Consider the following 21,715-nt stretch of genomic DNA (forward strand, 5'->3'; position numbering starts at 1 on the left):
TTTATATTAATGTCCAGTTTTTGTTCTCCTCGTTTCTATTGGTTTGTTTTTTTTGTACCCAGACAAGTCAAATTCTTTGTATGTGCACTCATACTTGGCCAATAAAGATTCCACTTGAAGTGTTCGTACATCTGTGAGCGTACAGAAGTGGAGAAACTTTAATCCCTTAATCAGGCCAGTTAATATTTACAAGGCTTTTTCGAGTGGAGGAGAGAAAATAAATGTGCAACTGCGTGTGTGTGAGAGAGAGAGAGATAGAGTGAAAGGGAGAAATGAAATCTGAGGTATCTATATTTCTCTTTCACTGTATGTGTATAGATTGCAATTTTGTAAGCAACTGACAGTGAAGTCCTTTAGTGTTAAGAGTTATATATTGTGACAGCCATCACTGGCGGTGTTTTCCAAACATTTTATATGAAAACCTATTTTTTCAAGACGGCAATATAATGTGACACATTTCACAACATGAACAAATTTGACTATTTCAGTTGCCAATTAACCCTTCGACACGTAAGCCTGTGAGTAAGTGCTTTCGACCCAGTTTTTCAGAACAACATTCAATTTACTGCATGTTGAAATGGTGTATTAACAATTTGAAATGAAGTTAAATTTGTAATGTGAACAGTATAACACATTTAAAATAGCATTTGTTTGAGCCTTTGTCGCAATGTGCAAAAACAGGCCAACAAATGGAAACTATGTACAGGCGCTCTCAATTCTCTCCTCTCTGCTGACAAAGACGCTGATTCCCCGGCTTCCAGCAACAGTGCGAGTGAAATTACCATAATAACCGCCAATTGGCTTTGAAGGGCAATTTCTCAGCTTTCAGAAACCGTTGAAGAAACCTTTCGGATACCACAAACCATTGCAAAGTGAGCTTGTGCAAACGTGGCGTCTGCGATAAACTCTGTGTTAAAGGGTTAAGAGCATATGTTTGATAAATGAATCACAACTTTTATGCATTTATTTCAGAAGTGAATTCAACTGCTCAAAGAATGTGAATATTCAGCGCTCCCTGTCCCCGCCCTGCCCCTGCTCTGCTGCTGTATACACAAAAATGCTCCCTCAGTCAGGTCTGGTGGTTCTGCACTCTTTTCTTTTTAATTATCCAATCATCCTTTTCTCCTGTCCTGCTCCTCACCAACTGCGTCGTCATGGCTGAAACCGTGACTATGATGGAAAATGAATGAGCGCTCTCTGGTGGCAGAGAAGTGCACTGCACATACACAGTAAATCTTGAGTCAAAGGGCTGGGAAGAGAAAAAAGTCTCTGACATTTATCTGACCAGCCTGTGGTTGCTGACCCAGTGTCTGCGAATGACTGATCTTAAGACTTTGCTCAGTGGCACGAGTCGCTCAGGCTCAGGCTCTGAGAGTAAATCTAGCAGAAACCCTTTTTTCCGAATCCCACTTGAACATTTTTGATTCAGTCAAACGTGTTCACGAGGTGATGCAGGGAGGAGGGAGGGGACGTTAAATGTCGTTTTAATTGATTTATCATATATTTAGCAGCTATTTATGTTCCTTTTTGTGTTTACTGTATACTGTGTCATTACTGCTGGTGCAGCGATGCAGTTTTTTCCCCCCCCCATTTCCCCAATTTTGCATCGTTAATATTTCATCATGTGACTATGAGGATTAACGGGAATGGGGCCGTCTTTCCAGTGCTATGTGGACTGTGAGAGAGAAGAATTAAATCTCCATGATGTGATTTGTATGCAGTGATTCATCACTGGCTTGGTGTTAAATTTTATTTAATTTAATGAAGCATCCAGCTTTTGGGCTTTTATTATTTTCTTGGCGTTGTTTGGAGATCGGGGAGAGGCAGAGAGGAACTTAAAGACAGAGCGATGTGAAGATGGAGAACATCATAAAAAGCAGAAGTGGATATAACATGTCTTCATGTTCATTTTTATACTTTCTTTCTGGATGCTGCATGTAAAGGTGAAAACATTGTCGCTGTTTCATTCCACTTCAGTTACACTCAACAATTCGTCTTTTGCTTTCAGGCAGTGCCGCGTTATGAAGTGCCACATCAGATAAACTGCGGCCTCTGCGGAAAATCTGATTTTCCCTTTCATAATTATGACTTGGATATTGAAATGGATGCTATTTACAAGTCAGAAAACCTCATAACTCTGACAACAGACACGCCACGTCTCATTAAGCTCAATAATTAACAAGTTATATCAGCAATGAGGCACCAGACTCCGGGAAATTATCGGTCAGGGCCAAGAAACAGTCTGTTCTCCTCTGTCAAACGGGCTGTTTTCACTGTTACACGAGACGCGACGTGTTAATTAGGGATCGTTGGAGGCGCTGATAAGCTAATTTCATTACTCTTTGACAGAACCAAACACAGTGATTCGTAACATTCCTCATATCTGGCCAAGACAGGACGCCGAATAAGCCTATTTTTGAGCCAGCTGACCTGTCACTAACAGTAGATATCCATTCAGAGTCCATATATGCTGTTGTACATACAGTATGATGTCATAATGTGCATAACATTCATTATATTATTTAAGTTATCACTTACTATACTATGTTGCCATAATGTGCCATGGCATATTGTACGCCACCAAAATTGCCTATACGCACTGGACTGGCCCAGACACTACTCATTTATTACTTTTACTAATTACACTTTTGGTCTGAAATGGCAAAATTTGTTTAATAAATTGGAATTATGATGGGATAACTTTGTGGCGTCCTTTATGTTCGGTCTCCTACTAGTGCTATACTTTTGTTTTGTCATAACGGTTAGATTTTTTGTTTTATTGTAATTTTCATTGAAAACACACAGCATATAAATATACAATGATGTCATAACTTGTTATACTGTGACAACTAGCTATACTATGAGATATCACTGTACCATGATATCATAACGTGGAACACTGTAACATCATAACATAACATTATTGAGTTTATTTCAATGTCCTAACCTATTCTACTATGACATCATAACCCACTATCGAAGACACTGTGTTGTATTCTATGACGCAACTCCCTGTACCCCAATGTCATATTTGAGTACACAATACCTTCCCATACTGTGACATCAATACTCGCTGTAGTGCTATGACATCATACCTCACTAAACTATAACATCATGTACTACTCATAACTGAATTTCGTATGATGTCATTACTTGTACTTGGACATTATAACGCACTATAGTATGTACGATATAGTTTTTTTTTTTCAGTCCTGTAATATCAGCCATCAACTCTGCATATCAGCTGCCACTGTATAATGTAATGCAAATGAAGACGAGGATTTAATATTCAACCAGCAATCACTGTGTTATGTCTTTAATGAACTATCACGCCTTGACGTTAACGTGACCCCCCCCTCTGCTCGTCTCTCCTCTTCATTAGAGAGGACCACGTCTGAAGCTCATGAAAGTCAGATGAAGAATGCAGCCGCACTCCCCTCAGCTCTGTCCTCCTCGCCTTCTGTCTGTCCTGTCAGTGTGTCTCCCTCTGGTTTCCCTCCACTACCCAAACACATGTCTCACTTCCTCGCCTTCCTCTCTTCCTCCTCACCTTACTAGCCTGAGCACCAAGGTTAGGTCCTGTCATTTTTCCAAGAAATCAGTTTAATACTCACAGGTACAGACCCTGGTTTGGAATGAGGCCCGGACACCAAGTCTTGCGGACTGCTGAGAGACCACGCTGTCTGCTTTGATTTGGAAAATACCCAAGGATCCTTGACAGGAAGGAAGTTTGGGTTTGGAATACTTTCAACTGCCCTCTCTAAAGATTAGGGTTTTTTTTTGTTTTTTTTCTTTTGGTTATTGAATTTGGAGGATTCCCAGAGGTCATGTTGACAGTTAAAATTGGAAAGCATGGAATTAAATGTCTATTTTAAGAGTGGATTTACAAGTTTGGAATTGGGCCTGATAGTCCAAGAAATAAAATGTATTGAACTTTGGAGTCGTGTAAAAAGTAAAACTTTTTCCAAAACGCTAGACAATATAAGTATATATTTATCTCAGGAGTAGTCCGAGTGTTCAACCAAGGAGGCATGGTTAACATTTAGAAGCGAGTTAAGTGCCACACTGATCAAAGACCGCCTGGCACTGGTGTACAAGGGGCTATAAATTAAGTTCTGGAAGAAATCCAAGCGCATGTGCAACTGAGGGAGCATCCTTTTTTTAAAGATCAGGGCCTATCACAGTGATCAAAGTGTCACATTTACCCATGACCTGTGTTTGGGGAATACGTGAGGTCGTTATTAGGTCTGGACCAAGTCCAGGTACAGTGAGTGGAGACAAGGCTGCAGGTAAAATGCATCCAAATGGTGCTGAGAAGAGTTCATGATATTAACACAGCACAATATGAGATCAGTTGACTTGTAACCAGAGGGTTGCCGGTTTGAGTCCCCAAAAGGTCAAAGGGCTTGGGTACCGCTGAGCAAGGTACCCAACAACCATTGTTCCCCCGGGCGCTGCTCAGTGCTCCTAATACTAGGAAGGTCCCTAGTAGAGGATGAGTTAAATGCAGAGAAAGAATTTCCTTAAGGGATTAATAAAGTATAAGAAAGGAAATGTTGATAATGAGACCCAGTATTTGTTTAAACACATATCACTCTGTGTGAACATGTATAACTGCAGCATGTTTGTGTTTCTGGCACTACTGTCATGTTTGCTCTCCAGCTCTATAATCGTCGCTGCCATAGTGTATTACCATATACAAATACATGCGGCAAACAAACCATCACGTTGCATCACCGTGATTCAATTCCACTCTTGTAATGTTTTACAGTCGGGACCAGAGATCCCCTTCATTCACAATTAGGCTCGTATACTATGACGTGACAGCACACGAGGAGTATTTCACTCGTTTATGAATCAGAATCATTCAAATGCACACTTGGCAGAACTGTAGGTGAAGTGCTGGGTCCGTGAACGACACTAGACAATACACAGCACATGGCACTTAAGGCAGTATAAAGAAATCAAACGCAAGGTGCTTATGAGTAAAAGGGTGAAGTGCTTGTGTGTCTGTGTGCATGTGTGTGTGTCTCCTACCTTGATTTGTCCAACGTAGGCATCATCCTGCTCCTCAGTGACAGTGAGGTTCACTGGCAGCGAAGTAACGAAGAGCGGGTCGTTGTCATTAACATCCGTCACGACGATGTTCACCGACGCACTGGAGGTCTGCACACACACACACAAACAGTGTTTCTCCTCTGGTCAGTTGAAACAACACCGTCATGTTTACATTTTCATTCAAGTTTGACTCATTGCTTGAGTTTCTTTTCCCATCCTGAGGCCTCTTGCTAAAATGTGACACACAAATGGGTGCCATCCCGCTCTCTCTCTCCCTCTCTTTTGTCCTGCGTACTCAAAAAAGGCTGAACAAAATAATCTCGATGTGTTAAAAAAATGTGCTTAAGATATGCAATTTTACAGACAACATGTCAAACATACTTAAAGTGTAACTAAGCCTCTGCTGAGTGGGGATGCAACAAGTTAACGCTGCATTACTGCCTTCCTCTCTTAGTTAAAGGATTTAACATGTTGATGATGGCACTGGACGCTGACGGTAAGCGACCATGACTGCTGAAACGAAAGTCGATAAAAGGGGAAATGCGATGATAGGACATATTGATGACGCTTGCTACACATGTTCACTTATCCATTTACACACCGTGCTCATTTAAATGGCTGCAGCTCCACTAGGCCATTGAACTGGACGACTTTCCTTTCACCAGCGTAACTGTAGCAGGGAATCAATTTGTTAAATGAAGTGTGTCAGCCTCTGCTACACAAGGGGGCAATATTCTGCCCCTCGTATCAGCTTGTTAGTATTAGGCATTTCTCAGTTCAATGTTTTATGTCAGAGACCAAAACAATGTTAGCTGCCAGTTAGCAGTCTTGTATAAAGTACTTGAAAGCGATACTACCAAAAAATGACTTTGGTAGAAGTTAAGGTCACGTTTTAGGAGATTACTTGAGTACTTGTGTTTTAATTCAACTTGGAGACAAAATCTGCGGTTTATCTGCGAGAGTTTAACATATTCAGTTATTTAAACTGACAGGCGCTTGAACTCCATCTCATCAGTTTTGCACTGGCCTTGATTTAGCCATGTTTTCCACAGCTCATACGGACTTCTTTATTCATTTCTGTGGGTCAAAGCCCAAGTGCACACATTGTGGAGCAGTTTACATCTGACTGAAGGTGAAGGTGAAGGCACGGTGAGGAGAATTAGCCTCTGTGTGATGTAGAAAGGTAATTCAAAGTCTGTTGTGTAGGTTCTGGTTGGAGCACTGACACTTTATTCCTCCCTTAAAAAAAGACAGCGGTGAAGTTAGTTTGAAGAACGTGTTGAATCGTTGTTGTAAACTCCTTTTCTAAAGTCCAACTATGCATGGATTCTATTCCCAATGTAATTTGAATATTCAAACACCAGTTTTGCTTGAAATGTCCTTCGTAGTGTGAACTCGCAACGACTGGAAGACTCCATGGAGTGTGTTTTCATAGTGATTCCACAACTATGAAAAGTGTTGTACTGTGAACTTGGCTTTGGACTGATGTTTAAACTGATGATAAAATCAGAAATAATCTTCTACTAAATAATACAGAACTTTTAGTAACCCTTTCCAACAACTCTTAATCATAGGTCTTCTGAGAGCTCTTTTTGTGCGAGGCATGGTTTACATCAGGCAACGCTTCTTGAGAATGGCAACCTCAAAACTGGTGTGTGTTTTTTATAGGGCAGGGCAACTCTAGGCAACACCTCCAACCTCGTGTTAGTCTACTGTTGTGACTTAAAGCCCACATAGACCGGAAGCTCCAATTAACGCTGCGTTTGTGTGTGTGTATCTGCGTCATTACCTTCGTTTATGAAACCCTAAAGTTTCAGAACAAACAGTTCAGCCACTGCTGAGAAAATAGTGTTGTATTGTTTTCCTGGGCTCTGCGAAGCGGATCGGCACTTCCTTAATTTGATGTCGTTATCAAAAATCCTCACCACTCCTCTCACCACCATAGCGCCTCCTGGTGCGGGCACTAGTCCGGGCACATCCGGTTGCGTACATTCAACCGCAGAAGAAGAAGAACTACTCTCGTTGTAGCTGCTGAGATGCAGAGCATCCACCTTGCCAGAGGGGGAGCTGTGTATCTGAGAGCTGGCCTATCTATTACGTCACTTCCAGGTACCTAGCCAATCACAGGACAGTGGGAAAGCTCTCGTTGGCTGGCCAATCACAACACAGTCCACGTTCTAGGGGTGTGGTTTTGGTCTGAAACAGCGCGGCTGACGAGAGCGTCAGTGAGGAGATATTTTGATCGGCTCGTTTGCAGCAATTAGGAGGTTTTTAACCATGAAAACAAGTTAATATACATAAGTAGACCTCCATAACTAACATATATGTGTGATACAAGCATTCTATGTCACCTTTAAATGAAGATCAGGTCCCATTTTATGACCAATTTATGCAGAAATCCAGGTCATTCCATAGGGTTCACATACTTGCAACTGTATACCAGGGTATGTGAACGGAGTGGAGCTGAGGAAGTTTGACGTGTGAAGTGTGAAGTAGATGAAACAAATACAAAAAAAATAATGATAATTTCACTATAGCAGTGTGAAGTTTCTGTGATATTTTCCGTCTGCTCCACCTTATTTACGCCACTGTATTTTAACATTGGTGATGATATTTTCTCGTTTCGAGAACCACTGGTTTAAACCACGGAAAGCTGACGAAGGACTCGGGACACAGTGGCGGCACAGAGACGAGCCGGCGGGGTCACTGAACTCCTGAGCGGCATTCCTATGATGCACATGTGTGTACAGTAGTGCCGGTTCACTGCAGCAGCCCGTCGGGTCCATGATGCGTGGCAGTATGATGGATTCACTGATAGCCACAAATAGCCAATTAAGAACTTTTGTAGTCTGACGCTCATGATGAGACATCCAATAATAGGGGACACAAACACTCAAGACAACCCAAGGCCTTCAGCCTGATGCTGATTAATAGCCCCATATAAGGAAACTAAAACCTTAACCGTACAATCTTTTCTTCCCTTTATTCTTTCTTTCATCCCTTCACTCTCACACACACACACACACACACACTCATCTTCTAATTCAAGAACTAATGGAGTGTCGAGCAGAAAAAAAAAAATGCTCATACTAATTTTAGCCATTCTCCATCTTTAAGACCTTTGGTGCACAGAGAGAATCCACTAATTGTCATGGTCAAGACAGCCATCGACTGAGTGAGAATGTGTGTGTCAAGGCTCCTTCACAGACATGTGGATGAATACAATTGTTGAGGTAATAAGAGCTCCCAGAATGCCTCACACTCTCCTCTTCCCTTTTCCCTCCATATTCTTTGCAAGTGTGTGTGTGTGTGTGTGTATGCATGTTTGAGAAAAGGTCAGGCTATCCAAATCAGCATTTTTGGTGCTCAGAGGGACCTTAAACTTAACCTTTTATTTTAATGGACATTGGGGAACAAACTCTTTCAACACCCGTGAACGAGATGGATGATTGGGAGGAGGAACAGACGCAAGAAAGGGAAAATTGATGAAAGGTGGAATGGTGAAGAAGGACGAAGGAGGGGGGGGCTCCATCCAAAGTCTCTATTTGACTTTCATGTGATGGCGACTAATGATTTGACTTTTAAAAGCGAAAGGGAAGGGGAGAGAAAGGGAGAGAATGATCTGTGACCAGTTAGGAAGGTGAGGAAGGGCAAGCGCTCCTAGATTTTTTGGCAAAACAGCTCTGGCCAAGGAGTAAACAAGTCCAAATGAGGTGTTTGTTTTCGCATTTTGCACATTTTATCGCGAGCGCCTTCCACACAGAGCCGGTGGTATGAAAATGAACTGCATTCACGAGGAGATTTTCACATCATTTTAAAAGCCGTACGAGGCAGAGGCGTTTACGTTTTTTTATTAAAGGTTATTAAAACACCACGTAGTCATCATTTTCGACGACGGACTTGAGAGGCTGAAATGTGCTTGATGCGATTGTGATGATGGGATGTAATGTGAACATAAATGAATGTACGATTGTAAAATCTGACTCTTCACGTTGTTTACAGCCAGGAGACAAGTCCTCAATGTCCCCGCAGCAAGACATTCAACCCTCACAATGATTTTAAAGCGGTTAAATTAGGATAGAAATCCTGCATAGTTCTGCTTTAAATACGTCACCCACCACAGACATGCTTAGCTGATAGGCTAAAGAAACAAGTTAAAAACTACAGCTTTATTTTTGGGCAACTTTGGAAAGCGTTCCAAAAAGCTCCACTATGGAATTCTAAAAAAAAAAAAACGGAATATGTGTGAAGAAAAGGCTAAAAGGGAGATATAAAAAAAGTATGAATTCCACTTTTAGCCAGCTGCAGCCATGTAATTCCAAAGACCTCTCCATCACATACAAATAAAGACAATTTTTCTTCGGTTGTAATTTCTTATGTTCTTTTTCCCGCTCATCCATTTTCTAAACCTCTTACTCTCTTCACGGTTGCCAAGCCCAAAGCCAGTGTTTCCCATTATTTCTCATAGTCGTTTGATTATTTAAATATTTCAGCGCGCACATTCATCCAAAACTCATTGGTATAAATTGATTTGGTCCATTTATTTTCATGATAATGGTTATGATTATGGCTATAAGCAGATGACAAGCCATTCAAAAAAAAATTCAGATAATACCACAGCTGTTGTTTGCGGAGTTGCACTGAGGGAATGATTTAGATTCCCTCAGACGAGCAGCTCTGTTAAATTCCACTGAAAATGTGAAACAAGTCAAGTACAAGGTTCTTACCCCATCTGGGCGTCCATCTGAGGCTGTGACCACCAGGGTATAATAATCCAGAAACTCTCTGTCCAGAGGCTTGTCCAGAACCAAATACCCTGAACTGGAGAGAGAAATAGATCAGAGCACAAAAGAAAACGTATTCCTTTTTTTAAGAAGTTACTAAACGTATATTTACAAGAGGATGACGTTACATTTGTGGAGAATTGTAGCAGTGAATGAAAAGTAACCTGTGTCCATACAAACACAGAGGAAAACAAATGGAAGACAGATTGTTCTCTCTACATAGGGTTATTTATACAAGAAAATGCCACAAATGAGAAAAAAAACCCTTATAACACAGAGCATTTCGGCTGCTTTTTTCCATTACTGCTAAAATGTGCAATAAAGAGCGTCTTGTATTCTTTTTTTAAGCACAACCTCGTCAATATGATGAAAATAAATAATGTCATTTTCACCACCTATATAACACTTGGGCAAAAAGTGATCATAATTTTTAACATTGGATTTCATTTGTGACTTCTGCACAATTATTGCTACTTCATATCATCAAATACTTTTTATCCTCAAAATGGGATATAAAATGAATCTTTGACTGAACAACACAAAAGAAGACAAAACCTATGAACTTATGACTTATGAACACACCCCCCCAGGATGTCCATATACGGAGTTGTGTATTATTCCCATCATTATGCACCTGCAATATCGGCTAAGCAGCTACAACACAGCGCGACAACATACAACAGCTAAACATGGGAGACGGGCAACTTTCAGGTGTGGAGGGTTTCTCATTTAAGATGAACTACCTTTACTTAGTAGGCGGGGTGTGGGCTGTGCCCGATGATACATATTGTCGGTCTAGCGCCACCAAAAATGGGTTATTTTGGTACTATTCCTAAAGGAAACTCTGTGTAGGTGACATTTCAGGTAGTACATGATTAAAGCACTAAAATGTCGATCTCATGGTCATTTTGAATTAATTGCTGGTAGTCCAATGGTCCACTTAAGGTAGGCGGGGTACACTCTGAACTGCCAGTCTGTCAGAGGGGTGGTATCCATGTCATCCTCTTTAAAATCTGTTTTTGCTTATTCGGACATGGACTCAAGAGTTTTCAAACCACTGATTGTCAGTGTTGACAGGAGACATAAACTTGGCAGCGGACCATGTCCCTTATGTCTCCGCGAGCTAAAAAGCTGATGTTTTTTTTTTAGGGGGCGAGAGGGTTTACAAGGTAAGGCAAACTTAGATATGGAAGACTCGGGGAAGACTTTGTGTTGAGTGAGCTCATGGCTCGAAAGCTGAAACCTAGAGAAGTGGAATTTGTAGAAGAGCTTTTGGAACTGACTGTTGTTAGAAATAAAATTGTTTTGCGGTCGTGAAAGAGTGGATGACTGAGGGTAACAGAAACAGTTACAGCCATTGCATTAGAGAGAGAGTACCAGTAATTTAAAATAATCAATGTGATTAAAAGTAACAGTTGTGGAAATTTTAATGGCCCTTGTTACGAAGAAAAAAAGAAATCCCAACCCAGGATGTGTATGTTTCACATGACAGATCCAGTCATTGGCCAATGTCTGTGCTTCCTCTAAGTCAGTGGTGCGCTCTTGTTTTCTCAGAATGTTAATTTGTCTTACAAATTCCACTTTTAGTAGTCATTTACAAGTGCTGATAAAAAACCCATAAAAGCTTTAGACTTACTCAGAAGTCTATTTTCTTTACTGTTATGGGATTATGGGTACTTTTCCTAATGCGGATGCGCGACCATATCAACACTTCTCTCACCATGATATAAAGAAATGCCCTCTGGGGTGTGCTTAGTATAATGACTCAACAGGACATTATTCTTATGCAGCAGTCCTTCCAGAAAACATACTCAAAAACCTGAATGAATGAATGGTACAAATCAGTATCTCGCTCCTTTAATAAAGTTTCTGTTAAGTTATAAAATACCATTCAATAAATGGACACATAATCTCACAATGGACAAAAAAAAGTATTAAAAAAAGAAAGAAAAGGCTTCAATCTGATACTTCTGACTAATCAGCTTTGACTGATTATTTTTCACACCCCAAATGATTTACATATTGATTTAAATGCATTTTGGCTCCTTCATTAACTACTGCATGGCCTGTGCAGTGCAGTGCAGTGACTTTATGTTAAGAAAAATAACCCGTCATACACTTCGTCGATTTATTAGAACGATAAAAAAGGAAAACTGATACTGATACTGTTTCATTGACCACGATGTCACATTAGCCAATCACAGAGCCATTAGTACTGTAATCGTACCAACTGAGGTGATGACGGAAAAAAGAACAGCACAAACAATCGTGAGTGTGAAAGCTGTGTGTGACACTCTGTGTGTTGTGTTCAGAAAAATCAATAAAAGACACACAAAACACAACGAAAGAAACAAAACGATGACCTTGGATGGGAGAGTCACTCCTCTTATACCGCTCCACTTGTTTGTTTACGTGTGTTACTTTTGAACATCCATTTACTTTCTACCGCTTCATCTTCCAGGGTCGCGAGGGTCGTGTTACTGCACTTAAGGAGAATTTTCTGCGTTATTTATATTTATGACAATTTTTTACTTTTACTTCACCACATTTCCTAAATTAAATGTGTACTCCGATACATTTCCCTTAACTATCTTCGTTACTCATTACTACAAAATAAAAGTTGAGTTGGTGACGTAATGCCTGTTTGTTGCCACTCAGCTGTTAGCCGCAGATTTCAGCTTTAAGTGGACTTGAAGCGCACCAGTTGTACACTCGTTGTTTCTGTTGTACACTCCGGACACCGGGTTCCAGCTCTCAGCTGAGCAACCAACCAATACTTTTACTTCTAATATTTAAGTACATTTAATATCAGAAAATTAATTTTGATACTTAAGTACAGTAAATGTCAGGTTCTTTAAGACTTTTACTCAAGTAATAATTATAAAAGGTGACCAAAGTCATTTTCTGGTAAGATACATACATACTTTTGCTCAAGTATTGCTTTCAAGTACTTTACAGAAGACTCGTCGCAGGGGCGCTGTGCCAATCTCAGCTGACATAGGCAGAGTCACATCCTGGTCACGTCGCCAAAGACAAACACCCATTCCACATCCAATCCAATCCAATTTATTTATAAAGCACATTTAAAACCCAGGGGCCACATGGTTAGTGTAGTGGTTAGCACTCTGGTGGGTCCAAAAACATGCAATATAGGGATTGGGTAAATTGGACACTCTAAATTGACCAGTGTGAGAGTGGGTGGTTGTTTGTCTGTGCATGTGGCCCTGCGATGGACTATGTCAGCTGAGATTGGTACAGCCCCGACCCTCCTCCCCGTGGAGGATAAAGCGGTAGAAGACGGATGGACGGATTTACAACCCGAACCCCCCCGAGCTGCAGCCTCGTCTTTGGGACGACCAAGAGCAGCTGATCTTAGTGAAGGAGCGCAAAGCTGAAGTAAGTCAGGGAGGTGAGGCAGGGTGAGGCCGTCACTGAGGAGACGGAACACATTGTCGAAAAGCAGAAAAAAGCTGTAAAGAAATAAAAATAAATTAAACATGGCAGAGCTCCTGTCGGAAGGTCAAAATCTTCCCACATCCATCCTTGATTGTCATTCAGTCTGAATCACAGTGATGAGTTTTTTGAGGGCGATTGAGGGTCCCAACACTTTACGTCTGCCGGATCAACCTTTAATCCTGCTTAAAACTTGCAGTTTGACCTCGGCATTATCCACTTTGGTCTGTGGCTGGATATATACAGTAGGTGTCTTGCCCTGGTACACATCGGTATGTAGACCACAGGAGCCAACCGGCTCTATCATCAATCAACAGCCGCTCCATAGAACAGAAATGTGATAAAGTAGTCTTTTTTTTATGAATTCATCATAATCTGAATGTGCGTGTCCTCTTCTATGGACACCACCACCTACATCAGGGGTCTCGAACGCAAATGAGCATTTTATCTGGTCAGTAGTGGACCGATTTTCTTTTTTTCTATTATATTTTATATCATTTAAAAATAAAAGAATTTGTGTTGACATGGAACGATGTATAGTTTACAATAAAAATGTAGTTATGATGCTAAATTAATCTTAATAAAACAAACAATTAAAAAAAATTAAGTTAAGATTAAGTGGCAGGCCGAATGAAATCAACTGGAGGGCCTCATGTGGCTCATGGACCACGAGTTTGAGACCTCTGCCCTAAACCCTACACACTGGTCCTTTTAAAATAATGAGTTCCCTCAAGAGAAATCACTGAGCCACATTCCGCACAGAAGCAGACGATCCTGTGCCAATAAGAGCTGCACGGCATGAGGTATTGTTCTGCAGAAAAAACAGTTGAGACGCTGAAATATCTGTCCAACTTTTTAGAACGTTTTATAACGTCTGACAGCGCCATACTGTGCCCAAATGAAAGCCCTCCGACTTTAATCTTCACCATTATGAATTTCTGAGCAGCTCTGTAACTTAATGCTCATCTTTAAATCCCCAGTTGTCTGTCACTCTTGTTCATCATTGACGTCTCAGCTCTTTAACTCCCTCTTTTTGTCCCTATCAACACAGATAGGATCATTCCCCCATTTAATGAGCAAAGAAATGATGACCGAAAACAAAAGCTGTGGTGTCTGTGAACGTGGGAGAATGTGAGAGAGAGAGAGCGCGGGTGTGTCTGTGCGTACACAATAACGGCACATGGCACACAGAGAACGTGACAGGAGTATAAAAATGTCAACAAGCTCCAAGGTTTTCTTCAAATGTAATTAAAAAAAAAAAGATTTCTATGCGTGTAAACTTACTTTTCCTGTAGGGCAAACTGTCCATGTGGGTCTCCACTATAGATTCTGTAGGTGATAGCGTCCCTCTCACGATCCACTGCCTTAATAAGGAAACAGAGGAGACGGACACATAATTTAAAATAAATTATAATAATATTTCTTATAATTCTACCACTAGTGTCACTGCGCTGATCTCTAAACAGCAGTATTCTGCAGTTACCATGCGGGATGTGAAGCGATTGCGGTATTAAAAGGACAGCGGAGGAAAATCTTAAGTGTGGTTGTATGAGGTATAGCCACATAAACAGTGCTATTACGCTGTACACGCCCCTTATACCAAGAATCGAATGTATTTCCCATTTTTTCCTCACTATTCCACAGGACGTTCTACGTGGAACATTAAGTGTATAAACCAAAAAAAAAAATCAGGTTTTTAGCTCATGGAGACACAGGAGCAGCTGGTCTTCTGCTGCAAGTGTGTGTTATTTTGGTCGATTTGAAAGAAGGATTCCAAACACTGATGTCAAAAAACAACACATTTGGACTAAGTAACGTCAACTCTGTACGCTGTGAGGTTAAATAGTTTATTTTTAATATGGACTTTGGCGTGGGGAGAGAACAGTATTCAAAAGCATCACAAACTATAATTTCTGGTGGTAAAATCCTATATAATGGCGACGTGCCTTTTATTTGGATTTCTGTTAAAGCTGTAGTATGCAACTTTTAAATATAAACAAATGTCGATGACTTTAAAACCACGGTCAAATGAGGTCCTAATACACTGCGTTTCTAAATATAGCTGTGTTTAGCTCTCGTCCCCATGGGCGACAGTCCCACACTTAGTTTTACGCTCAAGGCTGTTGAAGGCAAGGAGGAAGCACAACAGCAACACAGCGCTAATAAAGCGAGGCGGTTGAGCCAACAGTTGAGAGTATGACTGAAAGCGCCAAGAAGCACCTACGGAAACATCCAGAAGTAGATTCTATTGCAAAAAATAAACCTGGATGTTTACTACTTTGACAGGATAAATTGCTTAGTGAGAATAGAGAGTGGAGGGTTATGGGTAGAGGTGCTGGCAATGTGGCGGTAATGACTTGGAATTGCACATGGGTGCGACAGATGTGTTTTACCTTGAGTCCCTCTGTGTCTCAGCCTCGCTCTCAGCAAAGGGAGGACACACTGACTTTGTGTCAGTCCCTCATACAACCACACTAATGGCGTGTTTCCACCAGCTCGCCTCGCCACGCCTCGGCACGGCACGGTTAAGTTGCGTTTCTGCTAGCGTGGTCCAAGCGCACTGAGTAGGTACTATGTGTGACGTCGTCAGACTGCCGGCCACTGATTGCTCAGAGTGTCGTCACAGGAAGAGACGTCCGACACAATCAAGTAGATCAGTTTAAAAGATTAACAATCCTAAAAATCTGGGTTAATCTCCAACAATAACCAAGGAGATGTCTAAAAACTCAATATTTAACAGAAGAGTGTGGTGTAAATGTCTAAAAACTCAATATTTAACAGAAAAGTGTGGTGTAAATGTCTAAAAACTCAATATTTAACAGAAGAGTGTGGTGTAAATGTCTAAAAATCTCAATATTTAACAGGCGAGTGTGGTGTAAATGTCTAAAATCTCAATATTTAACAGAAGAGTGTGGTGTAAATGTCTAAAATCTCAATATTTAACAGAAAAGTGTGGTGTAAATGTCTAAAATCTCAATATTTAACAGAAGAGTGTGGTGTAAATGTCTTCTCAATATTTAACAGAAAAGTGTGTGGTGTAAATGTCTAAAATCTCAATATTTAACAGAAAAGTGTGGTGTAAATGTCTAAAAATCTCAATATTTAACAGAAGAGTGTGGTGTAAATGTCTACAAACTCAATATTTAACAGAAGAGTGTGGTGTAAATGTCTACAAACTCAATATTTAACAGAAAAGTGTGGTGTAAATGTCTAAAAAATCTCAATTTTAACAGAAGAGTGTAAATGTCTAAAATCTCAATATTTAACAGAAAAGTGTGGTGTAAATGTCTAAAATCTCAATTTTTAACAGAAGAGTGTGGTGTAAATGTCTAAAAACTCAATATTTAACAGAAAAGTGTGGTGTAAATGTCTAAAAACTCAATATTTAACAGATGAGTCTGCTGTATTTAAGCATCACAAACCCTGCTGCTGTATTTCAGTCCAGTGACTGTGTCAGACGGAGTCATGGAGGAAGTACTCAACAAATATTTTAATGAACTGAGTCTAACGATTCAGTTACACTGAAAACAACTGCTTTACAAGTCACGAGTCACTCGTTTGTGTGTCGCATGTAAAACCAAGTCACCGCATAGTGGAAAAGAGCCATTATGGTGCTTTTCCATTATACAGTTCTAACACTACTCGTTGACCATTTCCTCCTCAACGTGGGCGGGATCATAATAGCACGGCTGCATGCTACTGCCTTGACAACATTTTATGCGGGACACAGACCAACTCGTGACGAATACAGCAGCTCGATTCGTTGTACTGAATCATTAGAATCAGTTCATTTAAAAGATTAGTTCAGTACTTCCTGCATGACCGGACTCCATCTGACACAGTCGCTGACCTGAAATACAGCTGAACGGGTTGTGATCCAGTGCTGTCACTAAATACACCAGATTCCTCTGTTAAATGTTAAGACTTTTGAAATGTCCTTGCTAAATGTTGGAGATTAACACATGTTTTTAGGGATTTTTAAGTCTTTTTTTTAACTGATCCACAGTTTATTATATTAGCTCAGCTTGCTAAAAAAAAGCACCAGGTACTATCACTAATGGAAATTCAGTAGAGTCGAGCTGAGCCCGAGTCCTGTTATGAATGAATAATGGAAAAAGGCCAGCTGCAATTCCTCAACACAATATTACAATGGTTGTACCAGTCAAAGCTCGACCAATCTAATTATTTAACAGGTTAACTAGTAATAGTTTCACTAGAGGTCATGAGTAGAAACAGAGAGCACGATGGTACCTGCAGGTTGAGCAGTGTAGCTCCAGTCCTCATGGCCTCGCTGACCTCCAGGCTGTACTGTTGCTGCGGGAAACGGGGAGGACTTTGGTTGTTTGGGGGCAAAACGTCAATGTAGACAGTGGTAATTGATGACCTAGAAAGAGAAGACAAGACAAGGGTGTGAGATGGACTGAGACAAATTGGACACACCGGGCAGTTGCAGTTAAAGGTGGTGGTAAAAGGTGGAAGCAGATGAATGGTGGAAAAGGAATGCGAGTAAGAAGAACCTCGTGAGGATAGCAGGTTTAAAAAAACAAAACAAAAACAGTGTCAGAGAAAGTGAGCGGTCTATTATTCAAGTTTAGAGTGGATGACTAGTGTTTGTTTCCCTTGCACTTCAAGCTGTGTTTAAGTAATCGATGAGAGTTTGAAGTCCACAGCAGTTTGAGTGGCACCCAGAGTGCTTTCTGGATCTTTGAGCATTTTTGGCGAACTTCTTTTTCCGTTGCAGTTACTAATTCATGCACCGGTTTGCTGCTGTTCCACTTAGAGAACATTTTGAATTAATTCAGTTGAAAGAAAGCACATCTTAGGATGTTATATCACCCTTTCAATGTGCCCCATATTATGCAGTTATTATACATGCTATTATCAAAAACCTTCAGAATCTCAAATATTCTTTTCAAAACCCTGAACCCTGCACCAGAACACATAAACTTTTAATAGAACAAATATTTTAAGGGCATGTACAAATACCCAGAGCTGCATGTACTGTAGGAGTGAATGTACATGGACTTCTATTAAATACTGTTATACAGCAAGAGCTGCTAAACCGACTGTGGATGATAGATTAATATGGAAATTACTTAACAGGTATGGAAAGTTGGAGAAAAGGCTTTAAAGCCAACAAACTGTAAAAAAAAAAAAAAGATGAATTAATTTGGAAGATGAAGTGAAAACACATTTTTGATTAATATCTGCGAGGGATTGTTATGCTTTGTAAAAGTCTTAATTGCCAGTCCTTCCCGTTCGACAAATAACACCGGCCATTTAATAAGGTGCACTCAGTGACATTTTTCAGTCAACGTCACCGTAATGACCTGAGATTGACGAAGCTGTTTATTTCCGGTGCCGTTAACAGCTTGTGTCCTTGTGTCAGTTTATCTTTCTGTAAAGATTTAATTACCTGGGTCGCAGTCGGCATTCTTCAGCCCTCCAGCAACTTGTCTGCCGCGCACACAATTGAGAGATAACGCAGTGCAGACAGCAAATTAAAGTCAGACTCAGCTGAGACGCAAAGTGACACCCGCTTTATCAAGGTCACATTAAGGGAAGTCGCTCCCAGAGACTGAGTGTGGACTCACAGATGAGTCAGAGGAGATTTTCTTTTTTGCCTTTTATAGCCTTTTACGACATATTTGTATAGGGATGCAACTATTAACCGGTTTCCCATGGTTGATAATGTCAGTTATTTAACCATAAAGGTGTTTCTGGTCTGGTTCTGGAGATTTTAGAGCAGTATCACCGCCCCTATAAACAACAGCAGCACAGTGAGGAAACTTTGACAAATGACAAGTTACTGCAGGTGGAACAAACAGTAAGTCTAAGCATTGTGCAGCAGCAACATCAGTTACACAGAACTTTGGTCACTACAGCATAGTAGGTGGCGGCAGGTGAACTACACCGTTAATGCTTGTTGCCATTCGACAATAAATAATAAATAAACAATGGACTTCGAGTTGCTTCATGAAACAGGAAAAGGAGCGTTGTAATGCATTCTCCAAAATACCACTCGAAAACATGAAACTATGGTTTAATGAACCGCGGAGCCACTGTGGAGTTTCTGCTTTACTTTACATAAAGTTTGCTTTTGAAAATCCACATGTGCTCACTGTACTCAATTAAACGCCAGGATTCTCCAATAAGAAAAAAAAAAAAGAGTGGAATGCTTGAGGGCTTTTACTTTGAAACAGGAACAGGACATGCTGTGTTTGGGACGTATGAGGCAGATATAGAAGACGAAACTGTGAATAAAGTTCATTTTCACGGTATAAAACTTCTCCCTCTATGCAAATGACTGCACCTGACTGTGTGGTGTGGAAAACCAGACTGCAGTGCACTGTGAAGACTGCCAAGTGCATCATCCCTGCCCCTCTATCCATGACTTGTGCTCCTCCAGGACTCGAAAGAGGGCAGGGAACATCCTAAAGGACCCAACTCAGCCCGCACACAGTCTCTTTTGAGAGAGAGCTCTCCAGAGCAGGACTAAGTCACCCTACTGAACCCTACTGAACTGTTAACTGGCACAATTTGTGCGCTATCTTGCCCCATTATTGTATATTTGTATATTCTGCATTAACATCTTCCCACTATTTCTTAATCACATGTTTGTGAGAGAATTCCTTGTGTCTATGTACTTGATTCCGATCTCGCTGTGAGCTTGCAGGAAAAAACAGACTCGAGGTCCATCACCGAAAAGAACGTGTGTGAAAATCTCATTAGTTAATGGGATTAAAAGAGAGACGTACCAAGGCAGTAACACGCCACATTCACTCATCCGGAATCTGGCGTAACTCTTTCTAAATACAAACTGTATGTAGCGATCTGCCAAATGAGTGAATTCAAATGATCAATCCACCATAGCATTGCAGTTCATACCCTTTAACACAAAGTTGCTCTGAAATATTCATGGTGTTACCTATTCGTGGTGTTTTCTAGAACATTTTGCGACGGCCACTTTAAAATGAAAGTGCTTTGAGTTTGACTGGTATTTGGCTGCACAGCGTGGCTGCACAGTGAGGTGTGTGCAACTTTACGCGTATTGAATTATTTTCACTCCGCCTCAAAGAGAGAGGAAAAGTATTGATGGGGTCAACGCGAGCCGACTTGAAAAACACAGGAAAGAAATCCTCAAACATTATGGTTTTAACAGTCAAGTCCTGCAACCTGGTCTCAATCAACCTGCACATTTTGTAAATGAACAGTGTACATGTAAATTGTTGAGGGTTTTTCAAACCCTGGAAATGATGATCTTCTCAAGTGTCTTGTTTTGTCCAAAAACCAAAATGATTGAGTTGTAATGATTTCTTTGTTTTAGGAGCAAAGAAACCAGAACATGTTCATATTTGAGGAACCTGAACATTCTGAAAACTTGTTTTAATTCTTTTAAATATATAACACCAGCATGAATTGGGTTGAATGAAGGCTGTTGTCAAAGAACCTTTAAATGCTGCCGCGTGGCGGTGTTAAGCATGGAGAGCTGTGAAAAATTGTTGTACTAGTCAATCTAACTATTGAACAGGTTAACTAGTAGTAGAAGTAACTAATACATTGTTTCACTTGCCAAGATGATCAGTACCATGGACAGTTACACGGACTCTGTGACATAGACCATTGTTTGTTCTAGTTACATTATACAGGATATATATATATAATATAATATATATATATACATATATAGACATATATGTATATATATATATAGACATATATATATATATACATGTATATATACATGTATATATATTATGAATCATTGTGTATTTTCTGGGTGGCTAACCGTACTTTTAATTAACAAGTGAAGGGTAACACGGCAGACAAGTGGCTAGCAATGTTGCCTCACAGCAAGAAGGTCAGCGGTTTCGAATCCCACTTTGGTACCTACGTCAGCTGGGCTTCCAACCCCACCATGACCTTCATGCTTAGGATCAAACACATTGTTCTGTTCACATTGCCCACTGCTGGACTACACACTAACAAGTTTAGAGCGTCTGATTCTTGGCATCTCCAACATCTACTGGGGAAGTTTCAGCTGAAAATATGTGAAGACGTGCTGGTCCAAGATGGCGGCCTCAGTAGTGAAGACCCGCCCCTGATAATCCTGTAAATATAGGGCTCGTTGCTGGTAATTGAAACCATTCAGATATTCAGGCGGTTGTACAAATTGTAAAACCCTGAGTATAATTATTTTATATTCTGCCAATTGGAAATGATTTCACCTAAATCTTTCACACCGGACCTTAAATGCACCATGTCTCCGGGTAGGAAGCACAAACACTCAGTTTGTGCGCCCACTTGGCAGGATCTCAGAGAGGGAGTGAAGGGAGAGATTAGCTCCATTCAAACTGAATCATCGATCAGAAAAGCCATGGAAACTGTTTATGCTCACCACAATAAATAAATGAAGTGAC

The 21,715-nt window shown here is 40.5% G+C and overlaps 1 protein-coding gene across 1 annotated transcript in view; it reads right to left on the reverse strand.

The window, feature by feature from the left end:
• Positions 1 to 21,715, reverse strand: part of LOC122759230 (protocadherin-15-like) — a 226,307-nt gene that overhangs the window by 95,691 nt on the left and 108,901 nt on the right. Inside the window, exons 17-20 of the mRNA XM_044013918.1 lie at positions 17,547 to 17,679; positions 14,580 to 14,659; positions 9,786 to 9,879; positions 5,038 to 5,166 (exon numbers count right to left, since the gene is read on the reverse strand). Coding sequence (XP_043869853.1) covers positions 5,038 to 5,166; positions 9,786 to 9,879; positions 14,580 to 14,659; positions 17,547 to 17,679 — 436 coding nt within the window. The remainder of the gene's footprint in view (positions 1 to 5,037; positions 5,167 to 9,785; positions 9,880 to 14,579; positions 14,660 to 17,546; positions 17,680 to 21,715) is intronic.

The sequence above is a fragment of the Solea senegalensis genome, linkage group LG18 (genome assembly GCF_019176455.1).
Source record: "Solea senegalensis isolate Sse05_10M linkage group LG18, IFAPA_SoseM_1, whole genome shotgun sequence".
Lineage (NCBI taxonomy): Eukaryota > Metazoa > Chordata > Actinopteri > Pleuronectiformes > Soleidae > Solea > Solea senegalensis.